Source organism: Cnephaeus nilssonii (genome assembly GCF_951640355.1).
Source record: "Cnephaeus nilssonii genome assembly, chromosome: X".
NCBI lineage: Eukaryota > Metazoa > Chordata > Mammalia > Chiroptera > Vespertilionidae > Cnephaeus > Cnephaeus nilssonii.
This window is the reverse complement of record NC_137071.1, coordinates 131,038,094-131,060,179: the sequence shown is the minus strand read 5'-3', so window position 1 is coordinate 131,060,179 and position 22,086 is coordinate 131,038,094. Positions and strand designations below refer to the sequence as shown.

Sequence of the window (22,086 nt, the reverse complement as noted above, 5' to 3'; positions counted from 1 at the left end):
AGTAGAAAGTTCATAATGACTAAACTTTAAAGCTAAAAGTACAGGTAGCTGTAGGCATTGGCATCGTACAACCTTGAGGCTGCTGAGGCTGCCATTGGAAGAAGCAAGGCCCGGTCAAATGCGGGTTCACAGGCGGGGAGTAAGGGTCCGTATAGAGCCAGCACGGTGCTGTGTGCTAGGTTTGCTGAGGGCGAGGTGCAGGCTGGGAGCGCCGCTTCCGGCAGCCGTGGGAGTGGCATTGTTGCTGATGTTAACTGCTCAGCTTCGGAGAGCTGGAAGTGGATAAAATGGTTGTGTCCGTACTAGACTAGAAGAATCTCTTCTCTCCTTTTAGCATGTGAAGCACTTACTGAGTGGGAGTATCTGCCCCCTGTTGGACCCCGCCCTCCCAAAGGATTTGTGGGGCTGAAGAACGCCGGTGCTACCTGCTACATGAACTCTGTGATCCAGCAGCTCTACATGATCCCCTCCATCAGGAACGGTATTCTTGCCATTGAAGGCACAGGTAGTGATGTAGATGATGATATGTCTGGGGATGAGAAGCAGGACAATGAGGTAAATGTTTTATTCTATCAGCGTTTTTTCTTTTCTGTTCCAAGTTCTGATACCAAATACTGTTCTCTCTTAGGGAGTGTTGTGCTTTCATTGGGCCTGTTGGCATATGTTGGGAAATAAAGCTAGAATCTTCTGGCATGGGCTATCTATTGGACTTGAAACTAGTTCGTTTTTTTAAATATATTTTTATTGATTTTTAGAGAGAGGGGAAGGGCGGGGGTAGAGAGAAACCTCGATGAGAGGTGAACATCATCAATTGCTTGCTTCCTGCACGCCCCCTAAGCATCTTTGCCTCTTAGAAAAGCTTTATGGGGGGTGCTCACACCCATCCCAGGTGAAGAGCCACTGCTCTGAGGGCAAGTTGAAGTTCAGATTCCAGTTCTGTAGCCTGTCACAACTCTGAGGTGCTGCGTTAAGCACAATGAGAGAGAGACCTAATTGTACCCACACGTAAACAAGGCAGACGAAATACAAGTTCAAATAAGATGTCGCGCCTTTGTTCTCCGCAAAGGTGTGCCCTCTGCTTTCTGTTGTCTGGGCACTCCGCTGCGCTGCTGGAGTTTGGGGTTTGGTTCGTGGTTTTCCCTGTGTGCTTATTTCCCTAGACTCAGTTCTCATGGGCAGGGCCTAGATAGTGTCTGTTTCTCAGACACATTCTGCAGCCCCAAGTCTCTCTCCGTCTCTGAATTTGTCCCAGTTCCCTCACATAATTGGAATCATACCGTATCTGTCTTTTTGTGAGCGGCTTATTTTACATGACACATTGTCCTCCAGGTTTATCCATGTCAAAGCATGTGTCAGTTTCCTTCCCTTTTAAGGCGGAACGGTATCCCATGCATGGATATGCCACGTTTTAGCTCCGTGGACACGGGTTGCCTCACCTTTTGGCTGTTGTGAATAATGCTGCTATGAGCATGAGGGTACATGTGTCTCTCGGAGACTTTGCTCTCGGTTCTTTGGGTGCGTACCCACAAGTAGAATTGCTGGATCCTGTGGTGATTGTATTTTAATTTTTAATCCTCATCCGAGGATATGTGTGTGTTTGTATGGGTTGCCTCCCGTGAGAGCCCCAACCAGGGATTGAACCCACAACCTTTAGGTTTACAGGACAGCACTCCAAGGCACCCGGCCAGGGTTCTGTTGTTAATTTTTAAAGGAACTATTTTTCTTTTTTCTTTTTTAATATATATTTTATTGATTTTTTACAGAGAGGAAGGGAGGGGGGATAGTTAGAAACATCGATGAGAGAGAAACATCTATCAGCTGCCTCCTACACACCCCTACTGAGGATGTGCCTGCAACCAAGGAACATGCTCTTGACCAGAATTGAACCCGGGACCCTTCAGTCCGCAGGCCTACGCTCTATCCACTGAGCCAAACCGGCTAGGGCAGTGGTCGGCAAACTGCGGCTCGCGAGCCACATGCAGCTCTTCGGCCCCTTGAGTGTGGCTCTTCCACAAAATACCACGGCCTGGGCGAGTCTATTTTGAAGAAGTGGCGTTAGAAGAAGTTTAAGTTTAAAAAATTTGGCTCTCAGAAGAAATTTCAATCGTTGTCCTGTTGATATTTGGCTCTGTTGGCTAATGAGTTTGCCGACCACTGCCCTAGCTGGTAGTGCCGAGCCTGCATTTATGTCCCGTCTAAGTTCATCGCGACACTGTTGTATCAGTTGTGTTACCCATCTCTCCGATACATGGCCGGGGTTCTTCCTTTAGAACAACTCTTGTGAAATGTTGGAAATTAAAATTTACAAACTCCAAGTTATTTGGAAATAAAAAGTAGACATACAGATCATTTGTTCACTAATTGGCATTTGTCTCAGCATATTTGTGTGTACTTGAAAGCTAAATGAGCTCATCGATGCTGTTTGTTGTTTCTAGAGCAATGTTGATCCCAGAGATGATGTCTTTGGATATCCTCAGCAATTTGAAGACAAGCCAGCGTTAAGTAAAACAGAGGACAGGAAGGAGTACAACATCGGTGTCCTCAGGCACCTGCAGGTTATCTTTGGCCACTTGGCTGCTTCTCGGCTGCAGTACTATGTGCCCCGAGGATTCTGGAAGCAGTTCAGGTAAACCACGGGTGGGTGGTGCTAGGGATGCCGCTTAAACCTGTGACCCTCTCCAAACGTGAAACTTCTAAAATGGATGTCGGAAGGCACTGTACGTGTCAGCAGTAGCGACATTCAAACTTCCTATTAGGTTTTTGCTCATTGTCCTCAAAGGAGGAGGGAGAAAGTGTCATATAAGGGGCGGCAGCATTCTTTATAATTTTTTCTTTGTTTTGAGAAGTTCTCATATTTATAGAAGTAGGGAAAATAGTATAAACCCTTAGGTATGTGTCACCCTACTTCAGTTATCAACTCATGGCCAGGCTTGTTTACTCCACATTCCCATCTACTGCTTTCCAGATTGCTTTGAAGCAAATCTCATGCATAGTTCCATCCGTAAATATGTCAGTATGTATCTCAGATGTCTTTTGAAAAATACAACCATAATTCTATTGTCCTGTTTTTTAAAAAATCCTTAATACCCTTGTCTCATAATTGTTTATTACTGTATTTTAAAAGCAGGACACTACTTGAGTCCATATACCAAAATTCTGCTATGACTCTAGTCAGTCTCTCTCTCTCTCTCTCTCTCTCTCTCTCTCTTTTTTTTTTTTTTTTTTTGCCCTTGCAATTATTTGTTGAAGAAAAAAAATAGTAATTTACCCTGTAAAGGTTTCCACCCTTGAAAAATACATTGCATATATTGTTCTGGGAGTGTCACATTACATCTTTTATTCCGTTCATTTCTTAGGCTTTGGGGTGAGCCTGTTAATCTGCGTGAGCAACATGATGCTTTAGAATTTTTTAATTCTTTGGTGGATAGTTTAGATGAAGCTTTGAAAGCCTTAGGACATCCCGCTATGCTAAGTAAAGTTTTAGGAGGTTCCTTTGCTGATCAGAAGATTTGCCAAGGCTGTCCACATAGGTAAGTGGTAATTATTACATAGTTTAAGTTTATGTTGTGCTGTTTATTTACTAACAAAAATAAAATTTTTATTAGTAGTTATGTGGAGTATGCCACTGATGACTAAATATCTCAGACTGGATTAATTATATACTGTGTATACCTCACTACTTTGGGAGTCTTTTTTGTTTGTTTTTATAAAATAACTAGAGGCCCGGTGCATGAAATTCATGCACAGGTAGGGTCCCTAGGCCTGGCTGGCGATCAGGGCCTTCCTTTGTTCCACACCGCCCCCTGGTGGTCAGCGCACATCATAGCGAGCAGTAGAACTCCCGGTCAAACTCCTACGGGGACATTTTGCATATTAGCCTTTTAGATAGATAGATAGATAGGTAGGTAGATATTTGCTTCTTTTTACTGTATAATCTCTTACTATTTCATACTCTTGCATTTTATGGTTATTTTTGAGGAAATAAAATGGCATTTTCCATACCGATGCAGATGTTACTTATAAATTTGTCCTTTGTTTTAGAATTAAAATAATTATAATATTGTAAATACAGTGACTTTACAAGATGACAGAAATAGAGCACTATTTCCTATACAAATGAAATACTGACTTTTAAAATAGCATTGATTATGGTCATTATCCTTAAGGTATGTTTTCCACAAGGAATATAGCAAGAGTTAACTAAACAAATTGGCTTTTTTACTTAAAATGGAAATTGTTTGATCAGGACTTATTGAAAATAGTTCAATAACTATTAAAAATTTGTTGCTGATAATGTTTATGCCTATTACATGGAAATTTTGTTTTGGAATCTATCAATTAATGTTGGTTTGAAATTGTTTTTGCCAAAATATCACAGTATTTTCCACAAGCCCAAGCAGCATTCCATGTGGTCATGGGTTGTGTGTGTGTATGGTTGGTGGGCTGCTTCACTTTGGGACATAGAGAAATGATTGCCGTGAGTAATACTGTGTGAATGAGAGGTTGCATTAGGTTAAAGCATTCAGATCAGGGGCATGTCATTGTTCACGTAGCCTGCACAGCTTGTGGTCCTTTTGAAAGACGTGTTTCGCCTGGCCAGCATGGCTCAGTGGTTGAGCATTGACCTATGAACCTGGAGGTCACGGGTTCGATTCCCGGTCAGGGCACATGCCTGGGTTGCAGGCTCGATCCTCAGTGTGGGATGTGCAGGAGGCAGCCGGTCAATGATTCTCTCTCATTGATGTTTCTTTCTCACTCTCCCTTCCTGTCTAAAATAAATGCAATAAAAATATATTTTTAAAATAAGACTTGTTACATTAGGTGGACAATAAAATTCTCATTTTCACGTCTTTTTTTTTTAATTCTTTATTGTTGAAAGTATTACATATGTCTCCTTTTTCCCCATTGACTTCTCCCAGCCCACTCCCCCCTCCCCCCGCACATGCCCTTACCCCCCTATTGTCTGTGTCCATTGGTTATGCTTATATGCATGCATACAAGTCTTTTGGTTGATCTCTTACCCTCTTCTTCTCTCCCACCCCCACCCCGAGAGTTTTGACGGTCTGTTTGATGCTTCTATGTCTCTGGATCTATTTTTGTTCGTCAGTTTATGTTGTTCATACTTGTGTGGGTTTTTTATATATATATATATATTTTATTGATTTTTTTACAGAGAGGAAGGTAGAGGGATAGAGAATTAGAAACATCGATGAGAGAGAATCATGGATCAGCTGCCTCCTGCACACACCCCACTGGGGACGTGCCCACAACCAAGGCACATGCCCCTGACCGGAACCGAACCCGGGACCCTTCAGTCTGCAGGCCGACGCCCCATCCACTGAGCCAAACCAGCCAGGGCCATACTTGTTTTTAATTGCTGATAAAATAGCCAACTTTTTTTGTATATTTTTATTGATTTCAGAGAGGAAGGGAAAGAGATAATAGAAACATCCATGATGAGAGAGAATCACTGACTGGCTGCCTCCTGTACGCCTCCTACTGGGGATGGAACCCACAATCTGGGCATGTGCCCTTGAACCGGGATCACACCTGGGACCCTTCAGTCTGCAGGCCGATGCTCTATCCTCTGAGCCAAATTGGCTAGGGTAAAATAGCCAGCTCTTTAGTTAATCTATTCCTGTTAGTCCTTGATTTGTTTTAGATGGTTTTCAATTTTATTTGGAAATTACTGATTTCCTGTAAAAGGCCCGGCAGTAAAATAAACATTGCAGGCTTTTTTGGGCTATGAGGCCTCTGAGGCAACTACTCAACTCTGTTGTTCTAGTGAAAGCAGCCAGGCAGACAGTAGGTCAAGGTAGGTGTATTCCAATAAAACTTGACAAAAACAGGCGCAGGGCCGCATTTGACCAATGGCCCACACAGCCTGTTACCCCTGCTCTGGACAAATAAAGCCCTGCACCAGAACTGGGGCTCTCCGTGTGAACTGGCTGTGACAAGAACAAGACGAGTTCCGTTGTGGAGCAGGCATTTAACTTCAGGGTCTTAGTAAGATCGTGCTCTCGACATTTCCACACAGCCACGGGTCTCATGTTGTAGTATAAGTACTGCAAATGCCCACGCCTAAATGTTTAGTAGACTGAGGAATAACTCCTTTTTGATCTTTTTTTAAATAATATCTTTAGATACGAGTGTGAAGAATCTTTTACGACTCTGAATGTAGACATTCGAAATCACCAAAATCTTCTTGATTCTTTGGAACAATATGTGAAAGGAGATTTATTAGAAGGTGCAAATGCATATCATTGTGAGAAATGCAATAAGAAGGTATGAATTGCCCCGTCTCGTTTATCTTAATTATGACTACATTTAATGGATTTGGAAGAAGTTGACGTTTGTTCTTAAAATTCACCTTCATTTCCTACCCTGCTTTGTAGTGGTGGTAGCGGGCAGCTGAGATGGTAACTGATTGAAAGGTTTGTCAGGGAAAGAAGGTTGAGAGAAAGTTGCCTGGGAGGGCAGGGACAACGGGTGAGTAAGGTACGAGTGAATCATTTAAGCAGCCCTAATAGCTTAGCATCACATTCTCTTGACTGAAACACAGACATTTTTTCTTCATACGCAACCAAACTGCTACTGAAATCCTCGAAGCTATAGTCGTTGAACCTATCAATTCTTCTCTCACGTCCAGAGTTACTTGTCAAGACCAAGAAGTTTGCTAAAACCATGAATTACTTCCGTTAGCCACATCAGGTTGCTTCTACCGCTTGGATCAGATTTTTAGACCCACCTGATTGTTTTTATCTATGGGCACCTAACATCTTTTTGGGAGAGACGATTCAGACAGACAGACAGTAATGTGTATTTTTGGGTGGGCTCCCAAACCCTTCTCTCACATAGAACTCCCCTGTGTTGGGTTTTGTGTTGTTTTCTGCCTTACCACTTAGGCAGGTGTCAAAGTCTAGAGGTTGAGATGGTGAGTTGTAAGGCCATACATACTGCCTGCCACCCACAGCTCTCAGACTGGAGGCAAGTTACTCGATCTCTGCTACTCCTGGCCTTCATCCTTAAGATGCAGTAGCACCTGCTGAGGGGGTTGTGAGGATTGAATATGTTCCTTCTGGGCTGCACCTAGCATGTTATTTGGTACCTGGTTACCTAATAAATATTAGCTGCTATTACCGGATTTCTTCACTTTGCTCACAGAAAACTACACCTTCATTAGATTAACAGTAGTTATCAAATAAGTATTAATGGTTCAGTGACTGTAAAAACCATGCAGTGAGTAATTTCTTTATTACTGATTCTTGTAATTTATAATAAATGGCATTAGCTATTTCCATACTAGTTTTAGTTAATATTTTTTAAAATATCAACTGGGACAGATTTAACTTGTGTTCCTTACCATGTGTTTGTTGACACATAATTTCAAATTAGTCTTAAGAGAACTTACCAGTGTGACCCCAATGAATTCAATTAAGAAAGAAGAAGACCATCTTAAAGTCCGGTTTTTGCAGTGGGTTGATTGTAAGAGAGCAGCATCTAGTAACTGGGTCTGTTTGTTTCAGGTTGATACTGTAAAACGCCTGCTAATTAAAAAATTACCTCCTGTTCTTGCTATTCAACTGAAACGATTCGACTATGACTGGGAAAGAGAGTGTGCCATCAAGTTCAATGATTACTTTGAGTTTCCTCGAGAGCTGGACATGGAGCCTTACACGGTGGCAGGCGTCGCCAAGCTGGAGGGGGATAACGTGACCCCAGAGAGTCAGCTGATCCAGCAGAACGAGCAGTCTGAGAGCGAGGCGGCGGGCAGCACCAAGTACAGGCTCGTGGGCGTGCTGGTCCACAGCGGCCAGGCGAGTGGCGGCCACTATTACTCTTACATCATCCAGAGGAACGGGGTGGACGGCGAGAGAAATCGCTGGTATAAATTCGACGATGGCGATGTGACAGAGTGTAAAATGGATGACGACGAAGAAATGAAAAACCAGTGTTTCGGGGGAGAGTACATGGGAGAAGTGTTCGATCACATGATGAAGCGCATGTCATACAGGCGCCAGAAAAGGTGGTGGAATGCCTACATACTCTTTTATGAGCGACTGGACACAATAGACCAAGGCGATGAGTTGGTAAGATACATATCCGAGCTGGCTGTCACCAGCAGACCCCATCAGATCGTCATGCCCTCGGCCATCGAGAGAAGCGTGCGCAAACAGAACGTGCAGTTCATGCATAACCGGATGCAGTACAGCCTGGAATATTTCCAGTTCATGAAAAAACTGCTTACGTGTAATGGTGTTTACTTAAATCCTCCTCCCGGTAAGTGCCAAAAACACGTAGCTGCTTCATGATCAAGCGTGGCTCTTCCTCTCCTGGCAGGGTTTCTCCAGAGGCGTCAGCATGTTTGGTTTCCACATTTGGTGGGCTGTAGTCTTATTTCAGAAGACTTCTCTTTAAGAGGAGTAGAATGTCTTGCTGTTGGAAAACGGGAGCTTTTGTTTATTATAACAGTTTGTTTTTGACTTGGAGCATTAGTTTGGAATGTGCTTTAGAGAACTAAGAATTACTTCATGCCCTAGCCGGTTTGACTCAGAGGATAGAGCGTTGGCCTGTGGACTGGAGGGTCCCGGGTTTGATTCGGTCAAGGGCACATGCCCGGGTTGCTGGCTCGATCCCCAGTAGGGGACATGCAGGAGGCAGCCGATCCATGATTCTCTCTCATCACTGATGTTTCTCTTTTTCTCCCTCTCCCTTCCTCTCTGAAATCAATCAATAAGTACATACATACATATATATATATATATAAAGAATTATTTCATGAGTAGACTTCTGAGGATTGGTGGGAATGTACGCGTGTTTGAAAATGGGTTTGAACGTAGAAATTGGTCTGACTTTTCTGTCCGCATTTTATTTACAGGGCAAGACCACCTGTTGCCTGAAGCAGAAGAAATCACCATGATTAGTATTCAGCTTGCTGCTAGGTTCCTCTTCACCACAGGGTTTCACACCAAGAAAGTAGTCCGCGGCTCGGCCAGTGACTGGTACATGGCATCGGATTTCCATTCCTGTTTTACCAGCAATTAGTTTGGTTCTTAAAGTTTTTCCAAACCATAATAATCTTGTTTCAGATTGGAATACAGAATTTAAAATCTCCTGGTAGCGATAGTGAGAGAAAGCACATTGAAGTAATTATTTAAATTAATAAACATGGCCTTTTCTTACTCAAAAGCAGGCTTCTGCTTCTATTTTGTATCATCTTTGACATCCCCTGTACGAAAGATTACAGGATGACAGTTAAAAACCTAACTATTTGATCAGGAAATAATGCATGTTAGCTTTCCTGTATTAAATAATGCCATAGATTAAACGGTAAAGAACGAGCTTCCTACATTTCTAACTGTGACAGTGTAAAGGCCATTATAATACGTTGATTTAACTATTTTTACTTACCCCGTGGTAAGATGTTTAAGGGAGGGGCCGTTGTTTTACCATTGTGCCCCTAGGAAGAGTTCGGTGACAGATTTATAGAGAAGGCACACACAAGGTTTTGTTCTGTCTCATTGTGAGCATAGACCAAGTCACAGTATTCACCTGTCATTTTAATACGAGTACTAGGAGCACCCACCAGTAGTAAAAGATGTTTGGGTTTTATGTGGTTTACAGAGCCCCACCCCTATTATACTACATGAAACATGCTCCTGAATTGCTATTCATGGACTTATTTTTTTCTTTTTCTTTTTTTTCCTTAGGTATGATGCATTGTGTATTCTCCTTCGTCACAGCAAGAATGTGCGCTTTTGGTTTGCTCATAACGTCCTTTTCAATGTTTCCAATCGCTTCTCTGAATACCTCTTGGAGTGCCCCAGTGCAGAAGTGAGGGGTGCATTTGCCAAGCTGATCGTTTTCATTGCGCACTTCTCCTTGCAAGATGGCCCATGCCCTTCACCTTTTGCATCTCCAGGACCTTCTAGTCAGGTAACTGCTCGGGGTTATTGGTTACAAATAAATTCTGTTTCCTGGGAGTTGAAGTCACATGTATGTGCCTCTCTCTTACATGTTTGCCCTAACGTACACGTGCGCACACTCCACACAACGTGATGTCTAGGTTCCGTTTAAAGGAGTTCACAGCAAGGAGTAGTGATTATCGGCTCTTGAAAATTTCGCATTTTCTCTGTTGAATCATTTACATGCGGTGACTTAATTACACACTTACTGTTAAATAGGCTTATTTTTAAAAATTAGAATAGTATGAAGGCTCTATTATGAACGCTACCTTGGCTCTCCGTTCCCTTTTCTAACAAGCAACCCTTTCTAATCACTTTGTCATCAATCCTTCCAGAAACTTCTGCCTGTATTCAACATACACATGTGTGTGTCCCTTTTTCATGCGAACTGAATTGTGTCATGCCTGCACCTTGTTTCTGAAAAGCCGCTGATGTGTTCTCCTTCGCAGGCTTATGACAACCTAAGCCTCAGCGATCACCTGCTGAGAGCGGTGCTGAACCTCCTGAGGAGGGAGGTCTCGGAGCACGGGCGCCATCTGCAGCAGTATTTCAACCTGTTCGTGATGTATGCCAATTTAGGTAGGAGTTGACGTTTCCGTAGTGCTGGTTAAGTGTATTCAGTAGTGGAGTCATTTAAGTCAAGTGATAAGACATAACCTGGTCTGAAATAGAGTGTCCTGTAAACGCTAGTATGAACTTTATCTGGAACTTTTTTCACTGCCCTTTTCACCTTGTGCTGTATCTCTGCACGTGTCTTACCTCTGCAGTAGCCCAGGTCAGAGTCCGTCTCAGTCATATTGTTCTCCGGAAGCGGCGGTGCCAGATCCGTCTTGTTTTTTAAATGCTGATTCCTAGTCCCGCCCCATCCCAACCAACTGAACCAGAATTCTCAAGGCCAGCCCAAGGCATCCACATTTTTCAAAGGTCCCCAGGTGGTTGTATGTGCTCACCAAGTTGAATGAAGGGGACTGGCTTGTACATAAGTTTTTGTTGAAGTAAAGTCACTTAAAGTTAAGAATAATATGAATATTCACTTAAATGGCCTTGTTATTAATGCTATTACTTCGGTATAACAACACTCCTAGTAACCTGCTCCTCCCTCACCTGATCATTTCCTTTCCGTGATCCCGTAATACTTGCCCTGGCAGGATGCTTTACTAGGGGCGGGCTGGAGGGAGTCAATGGGGGAAAGGGGGGGGGATATATGTAATACTTTCAACAATAAGGAATTATTTTAAATAAAGAAAGACATAATTAAAAAGAAAGTATGCTGTACTATCTTATACTTACTGTTTCTGACAGTTCAGATTTTGGTGTTTGTTGAATGAAATAGATGGGTACTTGGTGTGATTGGCATGTTCTGGTCACTGTTTAACCATTTTAATACTTCTTAGAAAAAAAAGAAAAAAATACTTCTTAGATTCAATACAACACAGATTTTCTGTTCTGGTTAAATAATTCTCTGATCACAAAAGTTATAGAAAAATATTTTTGATGCCTACTTTATTATTGAAACCTGTCCCATCTCCATTAATTCCTCTCGTATAATTCTTCTGTCTCTCGTCCCTCTTCATTGTAGGTGTGGCTGAGAAGACACAGCTGCTGAAACTGAGTGTGCCTGCCACCTTTATGCTTGTGTCTTTGGACGAAGGCCCAGGTCCTCCCATCAAATACCAGTATGCCGAGTTGGGCAAGCTGTACTCGGTAGTGTCACAGCTGATCCGCTGTTGCAATGTCTCGTCAAGAATGCAGTCCTCAATCAATGGTAAGTCAAATGCTCTGCTCCTCACAGTGGTTCTGAAATCCTGCTGGGCATACGCAGTACCCAGTTAAAAGTCATTCTGCCCTAGCTGGTTCGGCTCAGAGGATAGAGCATCGGCCCGAAGAATGAAGGGTCCTGGGTTCGATTCTGATCGAGGGCATGGCTCCAGCCCTGATTGGGGGGCGTGCAGGAGGCAGCCGAAGGATGACTCATCATTGATTCTATGTCCCTCTCCCTTTCCTTTCCTTTCCGAAATCAATAAAAATGTTTCTTTTAAAAAATTAAATAAATAAATATGAAACGAGACCGAAGGTTTATGCTGTTTTTTCTAAAATAAAAATTTAAAAGCCCGTAAGCTGTTTTGTATGCTGGAAGCTCTGTACTATTATGAAGGAGCCTATTGGTTTTTCATTGATGGCACATCTGTATTCTAGGTAATCCTCCTCTTCCCAACCCTTTTGGTGATCCCAATTTATCACAGCCTATAATGCCAATTCAGCAGAATGTGGCAGACATTTTGTTTGTGAGGACAAGTTACGTGAAGAAAATCATTGAGGATTGCAGTAACTCGGAGGAAACCGTCAAACTGCTTCGTTTTTGCTGCTGGGAGAATCCTCAGTTCTCATCTACTGTCCTCAGTGAACTTCTGTGGCAGGTTAAAGACAAATACACATTCCTCTATCGATCATTTGGTGTGTTGTTCCTTCACATGAGGTATTCACTGTGTCTGGCCTGCTTTCAGGTTGCGTATTCCTACACTTACGAGCTGCGGCCCTATTTGGACCTGCTTTTGCAAATCTTGCTGATTGAGGACTCCTGGCAGACCCACAGGTGGGTGCCCTTGTATCTTAAACAAAAACTTCAGAACGAACAGTAAGTTTTCCTCATGACTTTATTTTATTTTTACTCTTTTCTCTCAGTGCCCAAATTGCATGCTTAATATAGTAACTTTTTTCTTTCGATTTTTCTTTTCTAAATTAAGGAACACTAGCATAGGCTTTTGGTAAATATTTCATTTTATTAATGCCCTAGGCTTTTTTTAGAATTAGATTACATTTTCGAATTGGTCACATGAGATAACATTTGCTTGTGTAAAAATAGTCGCACCCTGGCCGGGTAGCTTGGTTGTTGGAGCATCGTCCTGTACACCAAAAGGTTGCGGGTTCGATCCCCAGCCGGGGTGTATACAGGAGCCAGCCAATCGATGTTTCTCTTTCTCCCCCCTCTCGTCCACTATCTCTAAAAAGTCGATGAAAAAATATCCTCCCTGAGGATTAACAAAAAAATAAGTAAAATTCACCATAGTATACAGTTTAATGGCTTTTAGTACATTCACATGTTGCACAACCATTACCACTGTCTAATTCCAGAATATTTCCATCACCCTAAAAGGAAACCCCATACCCAGTTACGCAGTCCCCCTATCCTCTGGAAACCACCAACCTACTGCCTCTATGGATTTTCCTATTCATAGACAGAATGTTCAGAATTGCCAGGACACTTCAAATAAGTGGAATCATAATTGTCCTCCTGTGACTGCTTATCTCCTTAGCGCAGTGGTCAGCAAACTCATTAGTCAACCGAGCCAAATGTCAACAGCACAACGATTGAAATTTCTTTTGAGAGCCAAATATTTTAAACTTAAACTTCTTCTAACGCCACTTCTTCAAAATAGACTCACCCAGGCCGTGGTATTTTGTGGAAGAGCCACACTCAAGGGGCCAAAGAGCCGCATGTGGCTCTCGAGCCGCAGTTTGCCAACCACTGCCTTAGCGTAATGCTTGCAAGTTCGTCTATGTTAGAGCACAAATCAGAAAATTGTTGCTTTTTTGTGGCTGAATAATAACCCACTGTGTGGATGTATGCCACACTTTGTCTGCTGGCGGGAGGGGTTTTGAACACAAGGCACATTCTTGCCCCACAATCATTTTTTTTAAGTTTGTTTTATTTTTACATGTTTTTATTGATTTCTGAGAGGGAGGGAGAGAGATAGAAACATGAATGATGGGAGAGAATCATTGATTGGCTGCCTTCTGCACACCCCCTACTGGGGATCGAGCTGCAAGACGTGCATGTGGCCCTAGCCGGTTTGGCTCAGTGGATAGAACATCGGCCTGCGGACTGAAGGGTCCCAGGTTCGATTCCGGTCAAGGGCATGTACCTTGGTTGCTGGCACATCCCCAGTAGGGGGTGTGCAGGAAGCAGCTGATCGATGTTTCTCTCTCATCGATGTTTCTAACTCTCTATCCTTCTCCCTTCCTCTGTAAAAAATCAATAAAATGTATTTAAAAAAAAAAAAAAAGACGTGCATGTGCCCTTGACCGCAATCAAACCCGGGACCCTTCAGTCCGCAGGCCAACGCTCTAGCCACTGAGCCAAACCGGCTAAGGCCACACCCATTTTTCAAATTGCTTATGGAGGGCCAGAACAATAAATCATTGGCTCCATATTGTTCTGTTGTAGTTTGGCAGGCGCTGAAATAAAATCATCCATCCTTGGCCAAGCAGCCCAATTGTACTGCTGGTAAAAATTGTTTTGCCTGCCACATATTCTCATTATTAGAATTCAAGCTAATTCTGGATTTCCAAAGTATGTCACTGTGTCCGAGTCCCTGGATCGTCACTTACCTTTGGAAATGCAGTTTTAGAAAAGGAACTGATGAAGCAAGTTCTTAAGTACTTAGTTGTTATAAACTAATTTTTAAAAGTTTGTATTACTCTGTCACTTCTGGTCGTGTATTTTCATTCCATACCTAGCAAAATCATTTTGAAATTGCTAATAAATTGGTAAGAGCAGCACTACTAGGCAGCTATATAAGCTTGGGCAAGCTATTTAACCTCTCTACCCCTTTTCTCATCTGTTCAAGGGATTGGTAACTACCTACTGTCTAGCATTAGAATACATGACTACGTCAAAGATACTGAGTGGCACATAGTAGGCACTCAGTAAATGTTAGCTGCTATCTGATTTTAGACGTTTTAATTTTCTATCTGGTTCTCTTTCAGAATTCATAATGCACTTAAAGGAATCCCAGATGACCGAGATGGGCTGTTTGACACAATCCAGCGCTCTAAGAATCACTATCAAAAGAGAGCGTACCAGTGCATAAAGTGTATGGTGGCTCTCTTTAGCAATTGTCCTGTTGCTTACCAGATTTTGCAGGTGAGGATTTTCTCTTACAATTTTGTAGAAATCTGAGTCAGAATGAAGGAATCTGTTCTAAAAGAACAGAATCGTGAGAATTTGGAGTTGTCATTTTAAGTTCACTTTGAAAAGGATCCCAAAACCTTTGGTATAAATCGTTTCCTTTTCTTTTGAAGGGCAACGGAGATCTGAAAAGAAAGTGGACCTGGGCAGTGGAGTGGCTCGGAGATGAGCTCGAAAGACGACCATACACTGGCAACCCTCAGTACACGTACAACAACTGGTCTCCTCCGGTGCAAAGCAATGAGACCTCAAATGGTTATTTCTTGGAGAGATCGCATAGTGCTAGGATGACCCTTGCAAAAGCTTGTGAACTCTGTCCAGAGGAGGTAAACAAAGCCACCAGTGTGCAGCAGATAGGAATGGAAGAAACCAAAGTAATTCTTTACTTCGTAGGCTAGTGTTTATGTGTTAACAGTAATGTAAAAATATGATGTTGGGGTCTTGGCTTCAGTGCTTACTACATGTGGTCTTAAGTAATTGAGAGTGCTGCCTTCTAGAGAAATTTCTATTAAATTGCCTGAAATATAGTAATTCTAAGAGAATCCAAATTAGGAATTTTTTTCAATTGTTTTAATTTGTTTATCTGCAGTAAAAGAAAAGTTGTTAGTGGGTCAGTTTTATCAATTTTTTAATTTTTTATTTCAAACTAGAGGCCCAGTGCATGAAAATTCATGCACTGGAGTGGGGGTCCCTCAGCCCGGCCTGCCCTCTCTCACAGTCCGGGAGCCCTCGGGCAGGAGGCGACCTGGCGATCGGGGGAAGGTGACACCCCATCACACCTCTGCTGCTGCCACTGCCAGCAGCACAAGCCTCGGCCGGCCCTGGTTACCTGAGCCTTGGGGGCCCTGGGTGGCTGGGCAGCTGCCATCCGAGGCTTGCCTGCACCTCGGGCCGGCCCTGGGGGGCTGGGGGACTCTGGAGGCAGGCGTGCGGGGAGGGCCCGGGCATGCCACATGCCTGCCACCCCGGCGGGGCTGAGGGGACTGGGCACTGCCATCTTGTGGCTGTGGGCGCCGCCATCTTTGAGGGTGTGGCAGTCAATTAGTATAGTCCCTCCTTATTGGCTGTGGGCGCCGCCATCTTTGTGGGGGCATAACGGTCAATTAGTATATTCCCTCTTAATTAGATAGGATAGAAAAAAGGTTAAAGTAAACTTGAGTTTGCCTGTATGATTTTTTCTCTTTAAATCTCTAACACTAGGAGCCAGATGACCAAGATGCACCAGATGAGCATGAGTCGCCTCCCCCCGAAGATGCCCCGCTGTACCCCCACTCCCCCGGATCTCAGTATCAACAGGTAAGTGGGAGTCAGTGTGTGTTTTTATCCCTGGGAATTAAGTTTTATGCTGTATTTAAAGGATGGCTTCGTTTTTTGTTGTAACGAAAGTAGAAGAGGGATTGTCTAACGAGCTTTGGGGGCGTGCGTGATCAGATGGGGCCTGGTTAGAGGGAGGTGTGATGGGTGTTTTTCTGGCCAACTAGGTGCCCCTCTTTTACTAGGAGAGAAAGTTGGCAAAATGGCGGTAATTTGTGTCAACATAAAATGATAGTATACAGTACAAAGGATTATGACAACATCTGTTAGGCTTAGTCTGCAAATGGATTGTGAAAACATTAAGATATGGTAATAATGTAAGGATTTCCTGGTTATTTAGCCTAAGCAAGACAGTAAAAGTGGTTGGGGAAAATCAAGGATTTGACAGTTCCATCAATTTCCTGTAAAATCAATAACTAAATGAAATTAGGATGAAGAAACTTTCTAAGTGAGAGTTCTTTCTAAAACCCAGTGTGATCAATTCAGATCTTTCGAGGCAGCAAAGCCCCCTGGCGGGCTTGTTACAGCCCGGAGTGCGGGCCCCGCCCGCCCGCAGCTGCCGATTGGATTCGGCTTTTAACCGGTTCCCAGGAGCCGCCGCTGCCAGGCAGGAGCCATGCTTTCAGATCCCGTTGAAGGCGTTCTTCCCCACATTTCAGGGGGGCATAGGAGCACGTTAAATGGTTAGAAATCGCATGTTTGACTTTCCATAATACTAATTACAGAAAGCTAATCAAAAACCAGCGCGGCCTGGCTGGTGGGGATGGACAGAAAGGGGGCGGGTTCGGTGGAGCATATGGGCGCTTCGGGTGCTTGGCAGCGTCAGAATAGACGTGCTCCGGCTCACGGGGGCAATAGTGAGCTGTGGTCCCTTACTTGTCAGCCTTGGGTCTAAAACGGAAAACCACTTGGGCCACAGGCTGTACAGACCCGCACTGCCTCATGGGGCTTTGGGTTTGCATTTAGGCCAGCTTTCCTAGTCCAGCCATCTTTTCTCCCTACCGTGAGGCCGGGCATTTTTATTCTCTGTTAAGGCGCAGGGATCCGGGAAGTACTGACATGTCCACCAACTTCAGCCCCTGCTATGAGGTTTCAGGTTCATACATGGCCATGTTGACATGCCTGTGTCCTCTCCCCTCGCAGAACAACCATGTGCACGGACAGCCGTACACCGGCCCCGCGGCGCATCACATGAACAACCCTCAGCGAGCTGGCCAGCGAGCACAAGAAAACTACGAAGGCAGCGAAGAAGTGGCCCCGCCTCAGACGAAGGATCAGTGAAACGCACACGCCTAACTGGTTCCATCAAGACTGTGCACCCAGGCCTTACAGTCCAACCTTTTTCTGTGTCTGGCTAATATTTAAAACTAAAAAAAAAAAACCCCACAAAAAAAACAAAAAAAAAAAACCAACAACAAAAAAAAACTATTCCTAATCAACATGGAGTGGAAAGTTTATTCACTGTCTCATCTGCAGAAACTTGCTGTCCATATATAACCCGCCTGCAGTGGAAAGTGTATAGTGTTTTGTAATAAATGGCCTGATGCTAATGTGTAAATGGCAAAGGTGTATATAGTATATTAATGTTTGACTGTTAATTCCTAAGCAAGAACCTTTTTTCTTGATGAGACTCGCAGATCTCCAAAAGCGACCGAAGTTCATTTTCTCGTTCTCCCCAGTGCACTCGGCAGCCAGCGCTCTGCCTCTTCACACAAACACGATAAGCCCACAGCAGCCCAGCAGCCCGCCCCTGTCCGCCGCACCCGTAGGCTCCCGTTCCTCCTCCGCCACCGGAGTCAGCCTCATTGTGATGAGTGGCAGGCTGCCAGCCTGGAAATGACTCGGTTGATGTGGCACATTGGTGACGTAGCCTTGTTTCTAGATCTTTTTCATTGCCTTCTTACTCGGACCTTAGTTCATCCTTTCGAAGCTGTAGTTACGCTGTGACATTTAGCATGGCTTCCCACAGGTTAGTGTAGCCAGTGAGGACAAATCACCAGGACGGCGGCTGTCCCAGGCGACAGCTGTCGCGCTCAGCTTTTCCTTCTACGCCTAGAACATACGCTAGACAACAAGGGGAGAACCGTGGCGAACAGGCGGTTTTCAGTTAGTTTCACCTCCGTTGCTTACACCTGATGGACAGCTCGATCTCTGGGTGGGATAGAGAGACTGAAGTGTCAGTGATGGGAACTGTAAAACATTGAAGACAAATATGCAAAACTTGGCTCTGTCGGGATGCTCGGAGCCTAATAGAAGACTGTATTTGGTGTGCTTGTTCTGTTTCTTTGGTAGAGCTCATTAGGTGTGTCTTCTCGAACTTTCCTTCTGAATCGCAGTGAAGCGGAAGTCCTCGGCCCCACAGAGCTTGGTGCCACCGCACCAAGGCGTCCGGTTGAGTTTGCTCCGCCAGTTTTACTTGAAAGCAAGCATCGTCCCAGCTCCTTTTCCCCGACCCCAAAGAGGTTTAACAGTTGAAGCAGGGTCTGGTGAAAGAGGGGATACTGGTTGGTGACCGTCTTTGAGGTGTGGTGATTGCAGAACAAACACGGACAAAGATGAGAAACGCATCGGTTAATACTGTACTGGAAAGAGCATTGGTAACTTGAATCTGTGTAAGTTTTTGGAAACCAAACACCCCTGCACACAGATACAGCCCCCCCCCCCCCCATTCTATTGAAATATTTCGCTGTTTTGTTTTATAGAAATTATTTTGCTCAATTCACAAATAGAGTTTGATTTCAGAAGAACTTTTTGTCTTGGTGTGCTGGTGTTTTTTGTCCTTTTTTCCGGAAGGACTGCGTATTGAAGCGAGTTCTGTGCGGCCCGCCTCGGCAGGCGGCCGGAGCCGGTTCAGTCACCTGGAGATTTTGTGCACAGGGAGGGCTGACCTGGGCCCTGCACGAAGGATTTAGGGAAACGGGCTTCCCCACAATCAATCTTGTACTTTTTGTATGTTTTTATATACATGTGTATTTAATGAGCACAAGCTTGGTTGTACTTTTTAAAGTTCAGTTAACAGGAACCTTGTCAGAAGGCTGTGGTTGGAACGGATCAAAGCAGAGACAACATTGTGGTCAAAGGGGGAGGCGTTGCAGATGAAGCTTTGGGTATCTTGCAGTTCTCTGCAGTCAATCTGCGCTTCTAGGTTTTCTGTGATACTAGGGAATTTTGACACCAGGTAGTTCCTGTTTTTTACCTTAAATATATTCCATCTGAATGTGTTCAGTTTGATGGAAGCTGTTTGCAATTCCATGTGGTCATTTTTCCTTGAAAAGTTCCGCAATTCCAAGCTTCCTTAGCAATAGGTTCACCTGATTTGGATGAGTCGCCCTCATTAAACACACCATCTCACCATCTGAGAGGCGACTGGCATTCCCTGCTCCTTAACAAATTACTTCATTTAGCAACTTGAATGGCTTGACGTTCTAGAAGGCTGTGGATTTTTCTCCTTGGAGGGAGCTCCAACCGTGGCTGCTTGCCGTGTACAAGTCCCCTTGTGCCAGGTGAGGCGTGTGACTCCGTTTTCCCTCCATTTGAGGAAGAGTGGTCTGTGTTATGACCAGGATCAAGGGGAAGTGAAGTTATTTTTGTTTGTTTGTGCAAATTATTTTCTATCTTTAACTCTTAAACAAGCATTAATGTATAACCGGAAATTTTAAGATGCATGTTATTGTAAGAGCAACGTAGTGGTGATTTTGAGATCTTTTTCTGAACATAAATGGCACATTTTAAACTTCAAGTCTTCAAAGTGCCTAAAGATTATTTATCCCTCAACTGATTTCTTGAGCCATATATATATTTCCTACTTTCAATGTTTGTTGCGGAATCGCTAGTCTTCCTTTCGAAGAAGTATCCCCAGAATTCTAAGTGGCATGATTCCTTTCTAGAAGACGGTAGAAGCTGTTGACCTAAAGACTGAAGATATTTTCACTGTTCATCTGTGAGCAAGGGCTTTGCCCTGTTGGATCGAAGTGTTTTAGTGCACAACTTGGTAAAAACCACATTGCTGCTGTTTCTAAGCCCTCCACCAAGCAGATTTCCCTGTTCAGCATCGTAGAGGCAGAAATCAGAACACCATCCTATTTGGGGGTTTTGTCTTTCGTTGATTTTTCTCAGTAATAATTTCCCAACCTTGTGTCTTTTAGCTCTTCTGTATACAAATTTAGAATTATTAAAATGTTTTATATTTTTTCATGGTTAACTTTTATTAGCGAATAACAACTACTTAAGTATTTAATCCTTGTAGTGGTTCAAAAGATGAGCGTCCTTTTTTTATTTGCATTACATTTCTAAACGAAAGCAGCAGTCTGAATATTCAGATAACTCCAAAAGAGTTCCTTTCAAGTGTTTTTTAGTATTTTTCCAGCTTATGTTCTCCCAAGAACTCTGCTGAATTTTGTGGTTCATTTGGTGGATACCCTGCCTTATTTAGAATTGTAACTGGATAAGAAAATTGCCTTTTCATTCATTATAAGTGCCCGATTTTGGTCTCTAGTTTGAAGGTACCTACATACTGCCTAGCGAGTAGAACACGCCCTCCCCCTCCCCCCCCCCCCCGCCCCCCAGTTTTGTGTTACCCGGGAAAACCATTCAGTACTGGTTTCATAGTAAGGCTCAACCGGAATTGGTCCCGCACCGATGGGAGTGTTTAGTGTTTGGAAAGTTTGTGGGTGTGATTCACTACAGAAATGCTCAATGTATTACCTTGCTGCCGATTGTATTTCTGACGATTCATTTGTTTGCAAAATGTAGCACTTCTCCTCCAAACTTAGAGGTGTGAGAAAAAAGGGGGAAAGATACATCATGTTTTAAACTTGGAAATCAGTGAAATGTTTTTATTTTGAAACCCAGATTCCCAAAAGGAAATTTCACCACCAGATCACACACTTCTCAGCCTTTTTCAAGCCGAGACTGACTGAAGATTGTCCACAGGTCCTAAGATTTAGCACATATACAAAAAAATAAAACTTTCTAAATTAAATGGCGGCTTTCCCTTTGATTTATTGAAATAAGAATTCTAAATGGAAGGTAAATTAGAGGTGTGATAGATTCGAAACAGGGTTTATAAAGGGAAGTGTTTGTAATTCTGCCCTCACTGTATATTCAAAGCATATTCACATCTAAGTTCAAAAATTGAGTTATGTAATTGCTGACAACTGTTCATTCTAAAATCAAGATTCAGCAAACACTTTGGTGTTTACAAGTTCCTTTAAATAAATAATGAGCAATGAAGCAGGGCACATGTTTTCATGGGAGTTAAGTGAAAGTTGCACTGCCTGTGTGGCTCAGTGGTGGGTGTTGACCTATGAACCAGGAGGTCACAGTTCGATTCCCCATCAGGGCACATGCAGGGGTTGCAGGCTCCATTTCCAGTGTGGGGCGTGCAGGAGGCAGCCCTTTGATGATTCTCATCATTGATCTATGAAATCAATAAAAATATTTTCTTAAAGGGAAACTCCTCCATCAAACATTTCAGACCCATGTAAAAATGAGTTATTTTAAAGACATTCCACTTAAATGTACAAAACTAAAAAGTGGGAGTGGTTTGAGGATCTTGTGTTCCACCAACATTAGAATATACCACATTTCATCAAGTCACCTAGGCAAAATCAGCTGGCTTTCAGGGATATTAAAATGGGGGGGGGGGGGGGCGGCCTAACCGGTGTGGCTCAGTGGATAGAGCGTTGGCCTGCAGACTGAAGGGTCCCAGGTTCGATTCCGGTCAAGGGCATGTACCTTGGTTGCGGGCACATCCCCAGTGGGGGGTGTGCAGGAGGCAGCTGATGGATGTTTCTCATCGATGTTTCTATCTCCCTTCCTCTCTGTAACATATTAATA

At 43.5% G+C, this 22,086-nt stretch overlaps 1 protein-coding gene across 8 annotated transcripts in view; it reads left to right on the top strand.

Moving 5' to 3' along the window:
* The window catches only part of USP9X (ubiquitin specific peptidase 9 X-linked), a 76,410-nt gene extending 55,198 nt beyond the window's left edge, over positions 1–21,212 (top strand). For 3 of the 8 annotated variants that reach the window (XM_079764806.1, XM_079764807.1, XM_079764805.1), the window contains exons 31-45: positions 335–555; positions 2,436–2,626; positions 3,357–3,530; positions 6,144–6,285; positions 7,527–8,280; positions 8,879–9,002; positions 9,711–9,936; positions 10,415–10,544; positions 11,545–11,730; positions 12,162–12,382; positions 12,470–12,558; positions 14,733–14,889; positions 15,048–15,308; positions 16,135–16,230; positions 17,392–21,212. In XM_079764806.1, the coding sequence (XP_079620932.1) occupies positions 335–555; positions 2,436–2,626; positions 3,357–3,530; positions 6,144–6,285; positions 7,527–8,280; positions 8,879–9,002; positions 9,711–9,936; positions 10,415–10,544; positions 11,545–11,730; positions 12,162–12,382; positions 12,470–12,558; positions 14,733–14,889; positions 15,048–15,308; positions 16,135–16,230; positions 17,392–17,529 (3,110 nt within the window). In that variant the 3' untranslated portion in view covers positions 17,530–21,212. The remainder of the gene's footprint in view (positions 1–334; positions 556–2,435; positions 2,627–3,356; positions 3,531–6,143; positions 6,286–7,526; positions 8,281–8,878; positions 9,003–9,710; positions 9,937–10,414; positions 10,545–11,544; positions 11,731–12,161; positions 12,383–12,469; positions 12,559–14,732; positions 14,890–15,047; positions 15,309–16,134; positions 16,231–17,391) is intronic. The other 5 variants (XM_079764808.1, XM_079764812.1, XM_079764811.1 and 2 more) reach the window with 2 other exon arrangements.
* The last annotated feature ends 874 nt before the right edge of the window (positions 21,213–22,086 follow it).